This window comes from Bos javanicus, chromosome 11, assembly GCF_032452875.1.
Source record: "Bos javanicus breed banteng chromosome 11, ARS-OSU_banteng_1.0, whole genome shotgun sequence".
Lineage (NCBI taxonomy): Eukaryota > Metazoa > Chordata > Mammalia > Artiodactyla > Bovidae > Bos > Bos javanicus.
Genome location: NC_083878.1, coordinates 30,801,019 through 30,820,166, shown reverse-complemented (window position 1 = coordinate 30,820,166; position 19,148 = coordinate 30,801,019). Strand labels below are relative to the sequence as shown.

At 38.6% G+C, this 19,148-nt stretch overlaps 1 protein-coding gene across 3 annotated transcripts in view; it reads right to left on the bottom strand.

The window, feature by feature from the left end:
- Positions 1 to 14,369, bottom strand: part of GTF2A1L (general transcription factor IIA subunit 1 like) — a 44,177-nt gene extending 29,808 nt beyond the window's left edge. The window contains exons 1-5 of one of the 3 annotated variants that reach the window (XM_061432318.1): positions 14,258 to 14,369; positions 11,545 to 11,646; positions 11,229 to 11,352; positions 3,343 to 3,398; positions 792 to 876 (exon numbers count right to left, since the gene is read on the bottom strand). In XM_061432318.1, the coding sequence (XP_061288302.1) occupies positions 792 to 876; positions 3,343 to 3,398; positions 11,229 to 11,352; positions 11,545 to 11,646; positions 14,258 to 14,278 (388 nt within the window). In that variant the 5' untranslated portion in view covers positions 14,279 to 14,369. The other 2 variants (XM_061432317.1, XM_061432316.1) reach the window with 2 other exon arrangements.
- Between the last annotated feature and the right edge of the window lie 4,779 nt (positions 14,370 to 19,148).

Genomic DNA, 19,148 nt, shown 5'->3' with positions numbered 1-19,148 from the left:
ATGGCACATTTGGAGACGTACACAGGCCACCAATATTTATTCCATGAGCCTTTCCCACTGTGTAATAAATTACAGTGTTAATAACCTAAATTGGGATTTTTAAGAAACCTAGTCATGGAGAATGTATACTTTAGATATAAGATACCATAGAACAACTATAAGACAAGGCTGTCCAAAAAGGATTTAATAATTTCAAAAGTTAACAAATTTCCCCCTTCTTTCCTTAAAATAATACTAAAAAGAAGAAAGACATTTACTTTTTGAACACTGAGTCAGGTACTTTGCTTAAACTCTGTAATGACCAAAAAAAAAAATAGGTATGATTCTCTTTCAAATAAAGAAACAGTTCTCTGAAAAGCAGACACAAGTTAAACCTCCAAATTTTTCAAATATTCTGATACAATCTCCAATAAGAAAGGAGGCAAAGGTTGATAAATCTAATCTTTAGTTTTTCCTGATTAGACCTAGCTGGGACATGTGTATAAAAATTCCGGAAACTAGCTTAAACTAGAGAAAACCTACACAAAGCATCTTATACAATGTTGGGAAAGAGAACTGGAAGTGAAATGTGGGGACAAGCTTAGTGCCTGTCTTAATAGAGAGGCTTAGTGTTTTTTGCAGTAGCTTGCTTTCATAACAACTACTATTTATTATTACTTTTAAGTAAGGCTTATCAAAAGTTCCTATAACTTCAATGACTTGAGGTATAGTTAATTTAAACTCATGGAAGTTAATATCCAGAAGTCAGTACCAATGCTAAAAACAAAATATTCGTAAGACTATACTCTTACCAGATGCAGTCTGCTGTGTCACACCCACCGGTACATGAATAGGATAACCAGGAAAAGTAAAGCTTGCACTGGAGTTTGAGGTGCCCTAGATATGAGAATTTTACATTCGAAAGTTAGAAAGACGCTTTACTTGAAACTTTTTTCCTGATCTCATAGAGGATACAAAAAAAATCTGATTAAGGTCAACAGGACAATAGTAACCCAACATTAGGGCTGAGTACTCTTGAGTAAAACAGCTTTTTAATATTTGATGTAGATCATCTCATTAAAAATAAAAGGAATTTCCCCCTATGGCTATTAGCAATGAAGTCAGTAAGTCTTCATAAATAACATGAACACTGACTCATAAAATCTGCCCACAGCATAGCTTTAAAATGGGTACTGATCCTCAAGATGTCAAATATAAGAACCACAGTTGTTTATAGGAGTCCTCTAGTCTGTAAGTTGATCACTAATATTATTTTAAAGCAGATTAAAGTGTATCATTTTTATTTTAGAATAATTAGACCTTAGGGTTTTAAAATTTTTTAAAAACTAAATGAAAAGATAAGGAAATATGTTTGCCTATCTGACATGCAAAAATCTAAAAGACTGATTAATATTACCCAGTGTTGCTAGAATATGATAAAAATCATATTCTCTCACACCACTGCTTATATGAGCATATATGGTACAATCCTTTTGGACGGCAATTTTGCAGTATATACCAAAACTAAAAACATGCATTATCTTTGACTCAGAAATTCTACTTCCAGAAATTTATCCCAATTACCTGATTATCACAAACACACCAAAACATTATCTACAAGTATCACCAATGTAAGTCCATATTAGAAAAATACTAACAATAATTTAAATGTCCATAAACAAAAGACTGGTTAATTAAACTGTGACACATCCACTAAGGCTAATCAATATTTACCTGGCATTGAAAAGGGCCATCTATATTACTAAGTTTAGAAAAAAGAAATGACAGAAATAGTCCAGAGAATGATCCTACTTTTACTGTGAAAATTAATACAACTTTCTTTAATGAAGAAGTCTAAATGGATATATATCATACAGTTAAAATAGCTACCTTTGGGATACAATCCTGTAGGGCCCTATCACTTTTTACTTTCTAAATCTGATTTTACTCTTCATGTGTGCGTTAGTTGCTCCAGTCAAGTCCAACTCTTTGTGACCCCATGGCCTGTAGCCCACCAATCTCCTCTGTCCATTGAATTCTTCAGGCAAGTACTGGAGTCAGTAGCCATTCCTTTCTCTGGAGGATATTCCCAACACAAGGAACAAACCTGGGTCTCCTGCACTGTAGGCAGATTCTTTACCATTTGAGCCACCAGGGAAGCCCATCATTAATGAGAACTTATTTCCAAGAATTCCAAAGATAGAAATATTTCTTCACTGGTATCCTATCAAAAGCAGCACCATCCTTTCTAAAAATTGTGGTAAGGACTATGATTTTTGTTTTTAATGAAGAAACAGAAATAAATGGTCCACTAAGTGAGTCAGCTGTAAAGCACCTGCCTGCCAATGCAGGAGACACAGGTTCTATACCTAGGTTGGGTAGATCCCCTGGAGAAGGAAATGGCAACCCACTCCAGTATTCTTGCCTGGAGAATCCCAAGGACAGAGGAGCCTGGAGAGCTACAGTCCAAGGAGTCGCAAAAGAGTCAGACACAACTTAGCGACTAAACAACAGCAACAACAAAAGTCTTGTACCCCAGAAAGGTAACTCATGGGCTGAAAGAAAATGAAGAACAGTTAGTGGATCATTTATCATCTTTTGTCGTTGTTTAGTTGCTAAGTCGTGTCCAATTCTGCGACCCCACGGACTGTAGCCCGCTAGGCTCCACTGTCTATGGGATTCTCCAGTCAAGAATACTAGAATGGGTTGCCACTTCCTTCCCCAGGGGATGTCCCTGATCCAGGGATGGAATCTGCACTTCCTGCATTCGCAGGTGGATTTCTTACCACTAAGCCATCTTAAAAAAAAGAGAGAAAGAGTTCTATTTTTCCCCACCTGAAAACTACTCAGTTTTCTATATGTAAGTTTTAAATTTTATCTTCTGTCCCCAAATCCTAGGGGGAAAACCGACCTCTATTATACAAAGGTAAAAAATAACCAAAATATTCCACTTAAATAAAAGGAAGAACTATGATGTGCCTCAACGCTAGGGGGGAAAAAGTCAGAAAATGCAGCAGATCAAAATCATCTACTTAGGAACCACTAAGTATGTAACATTATACAGTGTATTAAAACTCCATACAATGTAACTTTAGAAATTTCCTAATCTTGTAGGTACAGTCTTGGCAGATGCTAACAACTGCTCTGGAAGATAGGAAAAGTTGGTGAGAAAATATTACATCTGAAACTCCTGACTTTTTCCAACACCTATATTATAGAAGCTATTTTTGTCTTCCCATCCCTTACGACATCTTTCCTCATTCAACTAAAGTTTTACAAATTACATCTCTGCCCAGCCTTCAGCCACCATTCACTAAAACTGGGGCATCTCTTTTAAAAATATATCTTAAATAAGCTACATACCAGTTCTGCTGCGGTAAAACTGGGACGAGTTCTACCAGCAGGAATAACAAACGATGCTGTATAGAAAACAAAATAAATATTAAGTAGTCATTAGATTTTACCAATTTAATAAAATTGCTCTAAGTATACCTTATTTTTTTTAATGCTTTCCATCACTAACATTTCAACATTCAACATTCAACATTCAATGATAAATTCTATACTTTCTGATTCCAAGTGAGGTAAAAATAGTTAATCATATCTTTTCCCAACAATTTCAGATAAAGACTTTACAACTAAGTCTTTAAGTACCAAAAGAAAATCCCATTGCAATCAAGTATATTGTACTATAGAAGTCCATAAGAAAACAGCTAGGTTGTCTTTAGGAAGTCAATGTACCTCCATCACAACTTTTCATAACAGAAAAAAGTAATTTTATGGCATTTTTCCAAGCAACTATACTTTGAGCAAAAAAAACCAAAAATGTAAACTACCATAAACCATTCTAAGTTTTAATAGGTTCAAAAGAAATTTCAATTCATTTATTTCATGAAAATTTATTTATAGTACTTTAGTCAAGTAATTAAGCAAACACAGATACACAGTTTTAAGAGTAAATCTAAAAGAACATGTCTCCTGAAGTCTCTGCAGTACTTCAGGTAAACTGCGAAGAAAAATATGACAATAAATTCTTAGAAGAACACCAACTCAACCTGCATTAAACCTGTCATCTCATTTATCTTTATTTGCACCAACTTCCTATGCTAACTGTCCCTTTGGTTATTGTACATCTAGAAGGTTGGCCAAATGGTTTTAAATGCAATTGTTTAAAAATAAGTCTAAAAAAGAACAAAATAATGTCATCTGCAGCAACATGGAAACCTAGAGATTGTCATACTGAGTGAAGTCAGACAGAGAAAAACATATATATAATATCATTTATATGTGGAATCCAAAAAAATGGTACAAATGAACTTATTTACAAAATACAGTCACAGATGGGAAAACAAACTTACAGTTACTAGGGTGGGAGAAGGTGGGGGAGGGATAAATTGGGAGAGTGGGAATAACATATACATATTACCACATATAAAATAGGTAATTATTAAGGAGCTATTGTATAGCACAGGAAACTTCTCAAAACCCTGTAATGACCTATATGGGAAAAGTGAAAAGTGAAAGTGAAGTCACTCAGTCATGTCCGACTCTTAGCAACCCCATGGACTGCAGCCTACCAGGTTCCTCCGTCCATGGGATTTTCCAGGCAAGAGTACTGGAGTGGGGTGCCATTGCCTTCTCTGCTATATGGGAAAAGCATCTATAAAAGAGTGGATATATGTATATTTATAACTGATTCACTTTGTTGTACAGCAGAAACTAACACATTTTCAATCTACTATGCTTCAATAAAATTTATTTAAACATCAGTCTAAGAAACAGTTACTAGAAGGATCTTAGTTGACCAATATAACCTTAAACCTTATCTCAAGGTTCATTGTATCTCCTTGAACCTGACTGTTAGAAGACCATCTCTTTTCTTCAATGAAATAGAAAACATTTTTGCATGTTTAAGCAGGCTTTTTTTTTTCACATATTGTATTAAGGAAGACTTGGAAATGGCAACCCACTCCAGTACTCTTGCCTGGAAAATCCCATGGACGGAGGAGGCTGGTAGGCTACAGCCCATGGGGTCGCAAAGAGTCGGACACGACTGAGCAACTTCACTTTCACTTCCCCAAAGATCCATTTCTGACATAGAGTGGCTCCATCACACACAACAAACAGCTCAGAAGAGCAAATTTTTTTAACTAACCATTCTTGTCACATTAAGACAACAGAAGTGAAGCTACAGAGACTGATAGTTAATGAGGTACAAAATTATTTTTATCCTCTGCCATCTATGGCTTTGCTTATTAGCAGGCATTCTTTTAGAAAGGCCCAATTAGAAAGAACTGGAGTGGCAGGAACACAATGGTATTAGTCTTAATTAGCTGAAGTGAGCAAAGCTTAGGCTGGTACAGCTTAAGTCACAGCCTGAGAGGAAACAAAAATCTGTTAACATACTGTCTGCAGCAATTAAAAGAATTTCTTGAGGAAAAATAGCAACAATTCTCCCCTTTTAAATACTCTGAAATAAATCCCAGAGGATAATTCTCTCTACTCATGTAAATCAAACAAAGCTATAAGAGAGTTTTAAGAGTTTCTTTATAGTCATCAAAAGAACTGAACGAACAAAATTTTATAGTAAAGTTTCACGCAGTTCCTACTGAATTTTGATACTAAATTCACAAGTTAAATTCACCATTCATACACATTCACAAGCCTGAGCATTTGGGGCAGGGTATTGTTGACATCTGCACTGTGGCACAAAGCCACAGTGATTAAAACCGAAGGCACCGTCACATGAAGTAAGCCTGGAAGCACCAAACCCTACTAGTGCTCACTGTATTTACTCTCCATGGCTGTTCACTCACAGCTAAAAAATAAATAAAACCAACAACAACAAAACTGTTTCACTTAAGAAGTTCCTTGCTGCTAAGTCACTTCAGTCGTGTCCGACTCTGTGCGACCCCATAGACGGCAGCCCACCAGGCTCCCCCGTCCCTGGGATTCTCCAGGCAAGAACACTGGAGTGGGTTGCCATTTCCTTCTCCAATGCATGAAAGGGAAAAGTGAAAGTGAAGTCGCTCAGTCGTGTCCGACTTCTAGCAACCCCATGGACTGAAGCCCACCAGGCTCCTCTGTCCATGGGATTTTCCAGGCAAGAGTACTGGAGTGGTGTGCCATTTCCTTCTCCAAGAAGTTCCTTAATGTAACTATAAATAATTATTTTTACTAAATTTCAACCCTCAAGTATACTTCCTTTTAATATTCTGTATGAGGAAACTGGAAGAACATATAAAGCATTTCTGTAGCATACAGAAGTCCAAGGAAGTACAATGAGACGCAATGGTGCTATTGTTTAAGTTGGGAGCTGACATAGCTAATTTCTTTTTTTCAAGAAATACTACTTTCACTTGAAAGAAAAACTGACAGTAACCATGCTTCTTCAAAGCTGGGTATATGGCAGTTTTCTGAAAATGAACTAAGTGTGCCCATCACTTCAAAGAAAAGCAAACTGACAATGTTTGTTTAGGAATGATAAAATTCAAGTTTTCAAGCAAAAATTAGAATTTTGGAAACTATATCCACAACAGTGAGCTTCATTGCTTTCTGATACTTAGAACACTTTTCTAATGAGATGTGGGGGGATGATAATGACTTTTTATCCTGTATCATGAACAATGTGTCAAATATTTAACTCAGTGAACCAACATTTTCCAAGTCATCAACATATGTTACAAAATTACACACAGGTTAAAGAGTCATTCAAAGTGCAAGATACACCAGGGAACTTTAACAAAAAGTCCACTGATATGGTTTCAAAAAGTCCACTGATATTGATTCTACTTTGCACCTAATCTCTCAAAAGCTACCACTTGTTGAGTTTTACCTTAGTACCAAATTACCTGAAAAAGCTATTAAAATACTCCTGCTTTTTCAATTATCTAACCGTGGAATTCAGACTTAAATTGAAGAAAGTAGGGAAAACCACTAGACCATTCAGGTATGACCTAAATCAAATCCCTTATGATTATACAGTGGAAGTGAGAAATAGATTTAAGGGCCTAGATCTGATAGATAGAGTGCCTGATGAACTATGGAATGAGGTTCGGGACATTGTACAGGAGACAGGGATCAAGACCATCCCCATGGAAAAGAAATGCAAAAAAGCAAAATGGCTGTCTGGGGAGGCCTTACAAATAGCTGTGAAGAGAAGAGAAGCGAAAAGCACAGGAGAAAAGGAAAGATATAAGCATCTGAATGCAGAGTTCCAAAGAATAGCAAGGAGAGATAAGAAAGCCTTCCTCAGCGATCAATGCAAAGAAATAGAGGAAAACAACAGAATGGGAAAGACTAGAGCTCTCTTCAAGAAAATTAGAGACACCAAGGGGACATTTCATGCAAAGATGGGCTCGATAAAGGACAGAAATGGTATGGACCTAACAGAAGCAGAAGATATTAAGAAGAGATGGCAAGAATACACAGAAGAACTGTACAAAAAAGATCTTCACGACCCAGATAATCACGATGGTGTGATCACTCACCTAGAGCCAGACATCCTGGAATGTGAAGTCAAGTGGGCCTTCTAGAAAGCATCACTACGAACAAAGCTAGTGGAGGTGATGGAATTCCAGTGGAGCGCTTTCAAATCCTGAAAGATGATGCTGTGAAAGTGCTCCACTCAATATGCCAGCAAATTTGGAAAACTCAGCAGTGGCCACAGGACTGGAAAAGATCAGTTTTCATTCCAAGCCCAAAGAAAGGCAATGCCAAAGAATACTCAAACTACCACACAATTGCACTCATCTCACACGCTAGTAAAGTAATGCTCAAAATTCTTCAAGCCAGGCTTCAGCAATATGTGAACCGTGAACTTCCTGATGTTCAAGCTGGTTTTAGAAAATGCAGAGGAACCAGAGATCAAATTGTCAACATCCGCTGGATCATGGAAAAAGCAAGAGAGTTCCAGAAAAACATCTATTTCTGCTTTATTGACTATGCCAAAGCCTTTGACTCTGTGGATCACAGTAAACTGTGGAAAATTCTGAAAGAGATGGGAATACCAGACCACCTGATCTGCCTCTTGAGAAATTTGTATGCAGGTCAGGAAGCAACAGTTAGAACTGGACATGGAACAACAGACTGGTTCCAAAGAGGAAAAGGAGTACGTCAAGGCTGTATATTGTCACCGTGCTTATTTAACTTATATGCAGAGTACATCATGAGAAACGCTGGACTGGAAGAAACACAAGCTGGAATCAAGATTGCCAGGAGAAATATCAATAACCTCAGATATGCAGATGACACCACCCTTATGGCAGAAAGTGAAGAGGAACTCAAAAGCCTCTTGATGAAAGTGAAAGTGGAGAGTGAAAAAGCTGGCTTAAAGCTCAACCTTCAGAAACGAAGATCATGGCATCCGGTCCCATTACTTCATGGAAACAGTGTCAGACTATTTTTTGGGCTCCAAAATCACTGCAGATGGTGACTGCAGCCATGAAATTAAAAGACGCTTACTCCTTGGAAGGAAAGTTATGACCAACCTAGATAGCATATTCAAAAGCAGAGACATTACTTTGCCAACAAAGGTCCGTCTAGTCAAGGCTATGGTTTTTCCTGTGGTCATGTATGGATGTGAGAGTTGGACTGTGAAGAAGGCTGAGCGCCAAAGAATTGATGCTTTTGAACTGTGGTGTTAGAGAAGACTCTTGAGAGTGCCTTGGACTCTTGCAAGGAGATCCAACCAGTCCATTCTGAAGGAGATCAGCCCTGGGATTTCTTTGGAAGGAATGATGCTAAAGCTGAAACTCCAGTACTTTGGCCACCTCATGCGAAGAGTTGACTCATTGGAAAAGACTCTGATGCTGGGAGGGATTGGGGGCAGGAGGAGAAGGGGACGACAGAGGATGAGATGGCTGGATGGCATCACTGACTCGATGGACGTGAGTCTGAGTGAACTCCGGGAGTTGGTGATGGACAGGGAGGCCTGGCGTGCTGCGATTCATGGGGTCGCAAAGAGTTGGACACGACTGAGCGACTGAACTGAACTGAACTGAATCGTGGAATATTAGATTTTCGTCTTATACGTAGTTTTGCTAAAACTACATATCAAAACAGATTAAATTTAGAAATAGATATGAGAATCCAGCTGTCTTGAATTAAGCCAGACATTAACTAGAATTGCAGAGAAGTGAAACAATACCAATCTTCCCACTAAATACTTTTTGTTCTAGAAAACAGTTATTTTAAACAAATATATATTAACATGCAATCACTTTTTAAATTAATAAATCAACATTTTTAAAAGTCTCAGCTTTAACTTCTAATATGCCAGATATCTATAACCCAAAAGAAAAGTACTTTGAGGTTCTCGATTTCAAAGTGTAAAGCATTCCTGAGTTACCCCCCCCTAAAAAAAAGAAAAAAAAAGCTGACAATTGAAGATACAGCAAATTATTAAACAAATGGATAATACAGTCAAAGAAAACATAATAAAATTTGTGGAATAGACAAAGGCAAATGACTTATTCCATTGTAGATTTAATTAGAACTTGTTATCAAGAGATGAAAAGGTTGTAGAAGTTTAGGTTATCTTAATCAGGCTTTTAAAAGCATACAATGAGAAGACATAAAAAGCACTTCCAATTTTATGAGGTTATTTACTAGGTACTAGAGTACCTAGAAATGAAGATGGAAGGCAGTAAGGCCTATAGTGCAGTTTTACAGGACACACGTGCTTCCTCTTCACTTCATTATGAATGAAGCAGGAGAGAATAAGAAAAACTATCTTGTTTAAATGTAATTATGTCTATTATTCTAACCTCTAAGAAAGAAACTAGAATGAAGTGTTGAGTGAAAGTCAGCTAGATATATTAGTTGCAAGACCATTTTGTGATTTAAATCATTGGTAATATTACCATCTTGCGGCAAAATCTAGTATTGCAATTTTGAATGACAGAAAGTGGAAGTGTTCTGGCTATTCTTTTTTCAAGAACTACACTTTTGATAAAATTCAGTCAAGTATATTACTCCTCCACATTGACCACACTCCAAGCCACTCCTAAGGAAAAAAATCTTTAAAGTTCTTTAATGATGAAAAAAAGAGTAAAAGAATGTTATTTAAAGGCAGAAATAAAAGGAATGCCCTAATAAAACAGTAAAATTAAAAATGAAAGCATAGCCAAAAAAAAAATTTGATGGAAAATGTTTCAGTGTGTCAACTAAGTAATTAAAACTGCTATGGCTAACTCTTACAGTGCAATATTCTACATTTTAGGCACAGAGTCAGATAAAAGCTGTTTGGTAACTCAACACTCTTTGCTGGTTTCATTTTTATAAGTTATAATTGCTACCACACTTGAATTCTCTCATCTTGTTATAGAGAAGGTACAAGCCTACTTACTATTGTCCCTTTGCCTTGGCCCACACCAGTTTGTACTGACAATTTAATCCACCCTTACAGACATTAATCTATCAAATTCCAGCTAAATCAAATAAAACCTACTTTGTGTGTGTGTGTCTGTCTGGGCATGTCTGTATCTAGGCGTGTCTGCTGGTGTGTGCCTCTGCGTCTGTCAGTGTCTCTAACTGCCTGCTTCTCTGTGTATCTGTGTATCAACAAGAAAATGTATACACATACATATATCAGGACAGCATAATGATCATAAGAATCAGGGGAGAAAAAAGAAATAAAGGCTAGAAAGACATAATAGTATTGCTAACAGCTAATCTTTTCCAGTGTAAACTAATAGACATATTATGGACAAATATTTCCCTTAAAAGCAGAGATCTAGATTCACTAGGATCAAGATTAGTGACAATACATGTAAGGTCCATTTCTAGCCATCTTCACAAAAGCTCCATTTTGCTTCCAATTCAATGGCAGATTTATAATACATACAGACAGCAAGAAAAAAGAGTGCATAAGCTTGCAAGTACCCATCTTTCCCTCTGCTTCTTTACCAACGATGGCTGGATTACTCCTTGACTACAGCCAATTAAATTTTCTGAAATAACCAGAGGGCACTCCCAATAGCCCATGAACTATATAACTGTTCTTCTGAAGTATGGCTTTGTCACCTTTTGGGACTACAGAATTAAAAAAAAGAAAAATAGTTTAAACAATCTAATTTTCTTATCAATAATTACATGGCAGTTATGACTTATCCTGCATTCATTTATTTAACAATGATTTTTGAAGTCCAAGCCCTCTTACCTTAAGAATATTACCCTAATTCAAAACCACCACCAAAAGAGAATTTGTTACAAAGACAAATACTACTAATTTACTAACTGTATCCAACCTGATGATGATTGCAATGTTTGGTGCAAGCTGTGTGGCAACTGAAGAGTGAACAGAGGTGAATGAACACTATTTCTGAAGAAGTCTTCTGTGGCTTTAGATTGCAAAACCTTTGTTTCCCAGAGCTGCAGAGAGAAACAAAATGTTTGCTTTAAAAAAAATTAGGATATTTACTGCTATTCTTTTAACTTTTAAATTGTCAACTGAAATCTCAATAAGTGGGTAAGTGTTAAATGCTAATTAAGAGCTCTGAATTATAGTTTAACCATTTTTTAAGCTGAAAAAACAAAAGACAGAAACTTTTACTGTCTACAAACCTGCTTCAAGTCTTTTAAGACTTGTTCTTCCACACCTTCTTCAGCAAAGAGATCCCTCACTCCTTCAATCACATCTTCAATTACAGATCTGTAAAGTTTAGCCTACATAAAAGCAATTGTTAAAAGTTTTACATTCAAGTTTGAGCATGCCCAGCCTTAAAAAACATGAAATGTACACTTTCTAATCTTACACTTAAAGAAAAGCCACCACAAGGATTTTCACTAAATGCATCCTATTCCCAGTATAGTCTTAGCTTTTCATAAATTGTGTTAATTTCAGATCCATAGTCTCAGTCTATCTATAAGGCTGAATCACAATGAGTGTGTAGGCTGCTCACTCAGGTCTGACTCTCTGTGACTGCAGGGACTATAGTCTGCCAGGTTCCTCTGTACAAGGGACATTTCAGACAGGAATACTGGAGTGGGCTGCCACTTTCCTCCTCCAGGGATCCTCCCAGCCCAGGGATTAAACTGGCATCTCCTGGGTCTTCTGCATTGCAGGAGGTTCTTTACCTGCTGAGCCATCAGGGAAGCCCTGAATCACAATACTACAAGAAAATACAAGGTACAAATCTCATCAAGATGTATGCTTGTTTTTATGTTCCCTGACTTCTGTGTCAGTATTTAACCTCCCCAGTCCTTTTTAAAAGGAAATGAATTTAAGGCAGGTGGAAATGAACCTTTTGTTTTCAGTTTACTCTTTTCTCAAACAGATCAAAAGAGAGTTTTTAGAGTTTATTATTTCCACAAATGTAAATAAATTCCAACTCATAAATTTGGGGCAGGCATTTACAATAGTCACCAAAGTGCTTCCCACTTCCAAAACACACATAATCCAAAAGATATCCTGAACCATGGTCAAGTAAACTGCAACAAAAAAAATTTCCTAAGAGGGACAGAAACTAAGAAACTAAATGAACCTTATCCTTCCATAGTCTGCAGAGAGTAAGTAACATTCTAAAAGCACATTTTTATCAGATTAAAAATTGGTCAATATCAATAGAAAAATAGCCCTTGTGAAATAAACTCAGTCCTTCAAATCTATGTAAACTGCGCTTCACTTCCACCATAATCCTGGCAGTCCAGTGGTTAAGACTCAATGCTTTCACTACTGGGGGCACGAGTTTAATCTCTAGTCAAGGAATGAAGATTCATTGCAAGTCATACAGCATGGCCAAAAAATAAAATAAAATTTAAAAATAAATAAAATTTAAAAATTAATAAATGCAAAAAAAAAAAAAAGAGCCACGCTAAGTATTCTAACAATACTGACCTGACCTAGTGGACTGATAGGAAATGACAAAATAGGAATGTAGTTGAATTGCTCTTATTTCAGCAATTAACAGGCCAAATTGAAAATTCTGTTATTCAAGGACTGCTTTTTCATACCACTCAGTAAATAAATACGTTCATGCCAAGAGTAGTTAGGCTTTACACTTATCCTTCTGAGGACAAAGGGTAAGCCTATAAATAAGCCAATCAACAATATTTTAAGTAATATGTTATTCACAAATATAAACAGTAAGATTAGGTGCTCTAGATTAGTCACTTCTTCTAAAACAGTTTACCCTGATAAAGGAGTGCTAAATTGAGGCTTCGGTGTTGGTCTCAGCTAGTGTGATCACATTTAAAGCGAGGGGGAAAAACTGCTAGGGATAAAAACATCTTTTAAGATCTACCCTCAGAATGTAACAGCAGCCATCAAAAATGACCCATTACGACACAAAATTTCAAAAGCAAAGTAGGAACTGAACGTACTTTCTCTTCTAGGACTACAGTTAGACTTTATGTTTATCTTCATTATAATCAAATGGTATACATGGTAAATTCAAGTATAATTATTTTACATATCTTAAAACACACTAAAATCAGACAATGGATACACATTATGATAATAACTTTTCTCAAGACATGAACCCTTTTATGCTGTATATGTATAGGTGGAACCCATAAAATACCACAGATCTGGACAAACTACATTGCCTTTAACCAAATGTGAACTTTTGACTTGAAATGAACTGAAAATCAACATGACTCCTTGCCTTTATCTTTAATTCAGGTTTTTAAGATTGATAGAAAGTCTCACAAGGCCATTTAACCTATCAATTCTCATGTGAGGTTTAGGTACTCCTTAGCGGTAGGAGAGCAACGTCTCCGTTTATCAATTTCAATTCTACACTTACACATTAAGATACTTACGGATGGGAAAATGGAAGGATGAGGGCGACCTCTAAAAATATGTGTTGGGGTAACAAAGTATCACATTACCTGTTGTATCAGGTAAATAATACAGCTTAGAATCAACAGCGGCCATACTAAAATTAAGGGCTACAATTAAAAGTACAACTGAATTTAGTAATTCTAAACACATAGGAAACTGGAAGGGCTAAGGTGCATTCCACCTCTAACCACCGTCCCACATCCGTATTCTAGAGGACCTCAGTTTGGATGAGAAGCGAGGAGAAGAGGAGGGACATCTGCTCTTCTGATGAGAGCCAGATCCAACTTCCAGGTGAGCTACTGGCTCTAATCCGTGTCCTCCAACACGGAGGCGAAGAACAGCCGAAGCCCGTACGAGAGAGGGCCTCTGAATGTCTGTGAAGGGCCAGGAGGAAAAAAAGTGGTGTGCGGAGCTCCACTTCCATGACCGCAGGGTCACACTCCCCGCCCACGGGGCGCAGGCCAAGAGGCCATGCTGATGATCCTCACTTACCACCCAGTTGACGCAATCCATGACACCGGCTCCAGCGCCTTGCTGCTTGCGCCTGCGCAGCACCTGCGGCGCATCACCGAGGACGGCCCCCTGTGGGCTTTGAATGTGGGTGCACGTTGTCCGTGCAACTACGTCAAGACGCTGCGGGCGGGGCAGGGGAGGAGAGAAGGTTAAGAAACCGATCAGGGTTAACTGGAGATTCTGTGCTGAGGTAGGGGACAGGTTGGTCTGCTGGAGCAAGGAAACCACCGGTGTAATCAGCTTTGGGCTGTTCACATGACCCTTAAAGAGCCTTTATTTTCTCAAGTTGCAAAATAAAGGCTACCAAAATAGGGAATGAGCAATGCAGTGGTAGATCCCAGTTCACTTTACCTTTGAAAAGAGAGGAATTAGAGGTGTCTGTCTTCTACTAATTTTCATTCCTCTCCTTAGGCCCCACTCACAGCTGAACTCCAGTATGTAACAAGAATCTAACTCTTCTAAGATGGGTTCTCAAAGTGTGGGACAGCAGCAACCGCTTCATCTGGGAAGCTGTTAAAATGCAAATTATTGGGTCCCACCCTAGACTTTACTGGGCTTCCCTGGTAGTTCAGCTGGTAAAGAATCTACTTGCAATGCAGGAGAACCCGGTTCGATCCCTGGGTCGGGAAGATACCCTGGAGAAGTTAGGCTACCCCTCCAGTATTCTTGGGCTTTCCTGGTGACTCAGACAGTAAAGAATCCGCCTGCGATGCGGGAGGCCTGGGTTCAATCCCTGGGTTGGGAAGATCCCCTGGAGAAGGGCGTGGCAACTCACTCCTGTATTCTAGCCTGGAGAATCCCCATGGACAGAGGAGGCTGGTGGGCTATAGTCCATGGGGTTACAAAGAGTTGGACACAACCCAGCGACTAAGCACAGCACAGCACAGCACAGCCAGATTTCCTGAGTCTGAAACTCCAGAGATGAGGATCTAGCCTTCTGTAAGTTTAACGTTCTCTCCAGGTGATTCTGATGGGCACTTAAATAAGACTTGGTGTCCCAAAACTAAGATTCTCAATTTTGTCTGCACACTGAAATCACCTGCAGATTATTAAAGGTTTGGCACCTGGGTCTCTCCCCCAGAGAATCTGATTCTATCTTATGCAGCCAAGGTGGAGAACCACTGCTAAAATAAAGTCAGCATCCCAATACCACCCAGCTCCTTTCCTCCTTAGGCAGAAATCACAGTCTCTTGACCTATAACAATTCTCTCCTTCCCTTGAAGGGTAAAGCATCCAGGGGCACAGCTTGCCTGGGGCTGAGGGCAGATGTAAGCACAGATAACCTGGAGGGTTAGATAACGCAAGAAGTCATCTTATTGCCAGTACTCTGCCTTTCAAAGAAGCCTTTCTGTCCTATCAGATAAGTCCTGACCTAACCAGAAGACTTAAATTAGTTAATGATTAAAAATCCTATCAGGTTTAAAATTGAGTATTTGTGCATGTAAATTCTGGAGAAGGAAATGGCAACCCACTCCAGTGTTCTTGCCTGGAGAATCCCAGGGACGGGGGAGCCTGGTGGGCTGCCGTCTATGGGGTCACACAGAGCCGGACACGACTGAAGTGACTTAGCAGCAGCAGCAGCATGTAAATTCAGTAGAGCTACTTATGCCCAACCATTCTGTATTTGCTTTGCCTGGGTCAGGTACCTTATGGTTGATGAGTTTCAAGAAGCTGATTTATATGAAGCTCTTTAGAAGATTTTCCTATATTGAAAACTATCTGAAATTTCTTTTTCAAAAAGTCAAGAATTTTATGTAATAATTTTTAATGATTGTGTCTCTACCTGGCAATTTACTACCAAAATTATTCAAAGTGACATCTTATACCTAAAACAGAAAAGCTAGAAACAGTTATTGATTCCTGCTGATATCAAAATATCCAATTAAATTATCCAACCTGGGAAATAAGCTGCAAGGTCTCGTTTATCATCTTTTTCATAGTCAAATTTTAAAACTTGATTCCTAAATGCGTAGAATTGGTAATCACTTAACTTTCTGTGATAGCATACTGTTTTATATTCGGGCTTCCCTGATGATTCAGCAGGTAAAGAATCTGCCTACCATGCAAGAGGCTTCGTTATTTGTTCTATCCTTCTCAGATGAACCTATGTACTTTTGAAATTAAATGTGGACCTTGACTCATCAGTTCAGTTTAGTCATTCAGTCGTGTCCGACTCTTTAAAACCCCATGGACCACAGCACGCCAGGCCTCCCTGTCCATCACCAACTCCCAGAGTTTACCCAAATTCATGTCCATTGAGTCAGTGATGCCATCCAACCATCTCATCCTCTGTCATCCCTTTCTCCTCCTGCCTTCAATATTTCCCAGCATCAGGGTCTTTTCCAAGTGGTCAGTTCTTCACATCAGGTGGCCAAAGTACTGGAGTTTCAGCTTCAGCATCAGTCCTTCCAATGAACACTCAGGACTAATCTCCTTTAGAACAGACTGGTTGGATCTCCTTACAGCCCAAGGGACTCTCAAGAGTCCTCTCCAACACCACAGTTCGAAACCATCAATTCTTTGGTGCTGAGCTTTCTTTATAATCCAACTCTCACATCCATACATGATTACTGGAAAAACCATAGCCTTAACTAGATGGACCTTTGTTGACAAAGTAATGTCTCTGTTTTTTATTATGCTGTCTAGGTTGGTGATAACTTTCCTTCCAAGGAGTGTCTTTTCATTTCATGGCTACAGTAACCATCTACAGTAATTTTGGAGCCCCAAAAAACAAAGTCTGTCACTGTTTCCAATGTTTCCCCATCTATTTGCCATGAAGCGATGGGAATGGATGCCATAATCTTAGTTTTCTGAATGTTGAGCTTTAAGCCAACTTTTTCACTCTCCTCTTTCACTTTCATCAAGAGGCTTTTGAGTTCCTCTTCACTTTCTGCCATAAGGGTGGTGTCATCTGCATATCTGAGGTTATTGATGTTTCTCCTGGCAATCTTGATTCCAGCTTGTGTTTCTTCCAGCCCAGTGTTTCTCATGATGTACTCTGCATATAAGTTAAATAAGCAGGGTGACAATATACAGCCTTGATGTACTCCTTTTCCTATTTGGAACCAGTCTGTTGTTCCATGTTCAGTTCTAACTGTTGCTTCCTGACCTGCATATAGGTTTCTCAAGAGGCAGGTCAGCTGGTCTGGTATTCCCATCTCTTTCAGAATTTTCCAGTTTATTGTGATCCACACAGTCAAAGGCTTTGGCATAGTCAATAAAGCAGAAATAGATGTTTTTCTGGAACTCTCTTGCTTTTTCCATGATCCAGCGGATATTGGCAATTTGATCTCTGGTTCCTCTGCCTTTTCTAAAACCAGCTTGAACATCAGAAAGTTCACGGTTCACGTACTGCTGAAGCCTGGCTTGGAGAATTTTGAGCATTACTTTACTAGTGTGTGAGATGAGTTCAATTGTGCAGTAGTTTGAGCATTCTTTGGCATCGCCTTTCTTTGGGATTGGAATGAAAACTGACCTTTTCCAGTCCTGTGGTCACTGCTGAGTTTTCCAAATTTGCTGGCATATTGAGTGGAGCACTTTCACAGCATCATCTTTCAGGATTTGAAAGCGCTCCACTGGAATTCCATCACCTCCACTAGCTTTGTTCATAGTGATGCTTCCTAAGGCCCACTTGACTTCACATTCCAGGATGTCTGGCTCTAGGTGAGAGATCACACCATCGTGATTATCTGGGTCATGAAGATCTTTTTTGTACAGTTCTTCTGTGTATTCTTGCCACCTCTTCTTAGTATCTTTTGCTTCTGTTAGGTCCATACCATTTCTGTCCTTTATCAAGCCCATCTTTGCATGAAATGTTCCCTTGGTATCTCTAATTTTCTTGAAGAGATCTCTAGTCGTTCCCATTCTATTGTTTTCCTCTATTTCTTTGCACTGATCACTGAGGAAGGCTTTCTTATCTCTCCTTGCTATTCTTTGGAACTCTGCATTCAAATGGGTATATCTTTCCTTTTCTCCTTTGCTTTTTGCTTCTCTTCTTTTCACAGATATTTGTAAGGCCTCGTCATACAACCATTTTGCCTTTGCATTTCTTTTTCTTGGGGATGGTCTTGATCCCTGTCTCCTGTACAATGTCATGAACCTCCATCCATAGTTCATCAGTCCCTCTATCAGATATAGTCTCTTAAATATATTTGTCACTTCCACTGTATAATCGTAAGCAATTTGAAGCTGGTAATGGACAGGGAGACCTGGCGTGCCGCGGTTCATGGGGTCGCAAAGAGTCAGACACAACTGAGTGACTGAAGTGAACTGAACTGATACCTGAATGGTCTAGTGATTTTCTCTACTTTCTTCAATTTAAGTCTGATTTTGGCAATAAGGAGTTCATGCTCTGAGCCACAGTCTTGTTCCCGGTCTTGTTTTTGCTGACTGTATAGAGCATCTCCATCTTTGGCTGCAAAGAATATAATCAGTCTGATGTTGGTATTGACCATCTGGTGATGTCCATGTGTAGGGTCTTCTCTTGTGTTGTTGGAAGAGGGTGTTTGCTATGACCAGTACATTCTCTTGGCAAAACTCTATTAGCGTTTGCCCTGCTCCATTCTGTACTCCAAGGCCAAATTTGCCTGTTACTCCAGGTGTTTCTTGACTTCCTACTTTTGCATTCAAGTCCCCTATAATGAAAAGGACATATTTTTTGGATGTTAGTTCTAAAAGGTCTTGTAGGTCTTCATAGAACCATTCAACTTAGCTCCTTATAAAAAGTGACTATGTTGAACTGTTACTTCTTAGTATATTTAGTGGACTCAGGTTGCAGAGAGGTTATGTAACTTTAGCAGAGAGATGTCAGTAACTTTCCATTTGCCCCTGAGGGTCTGTTTGCCTGGTCACTAGACTGAGATTTAGTTTC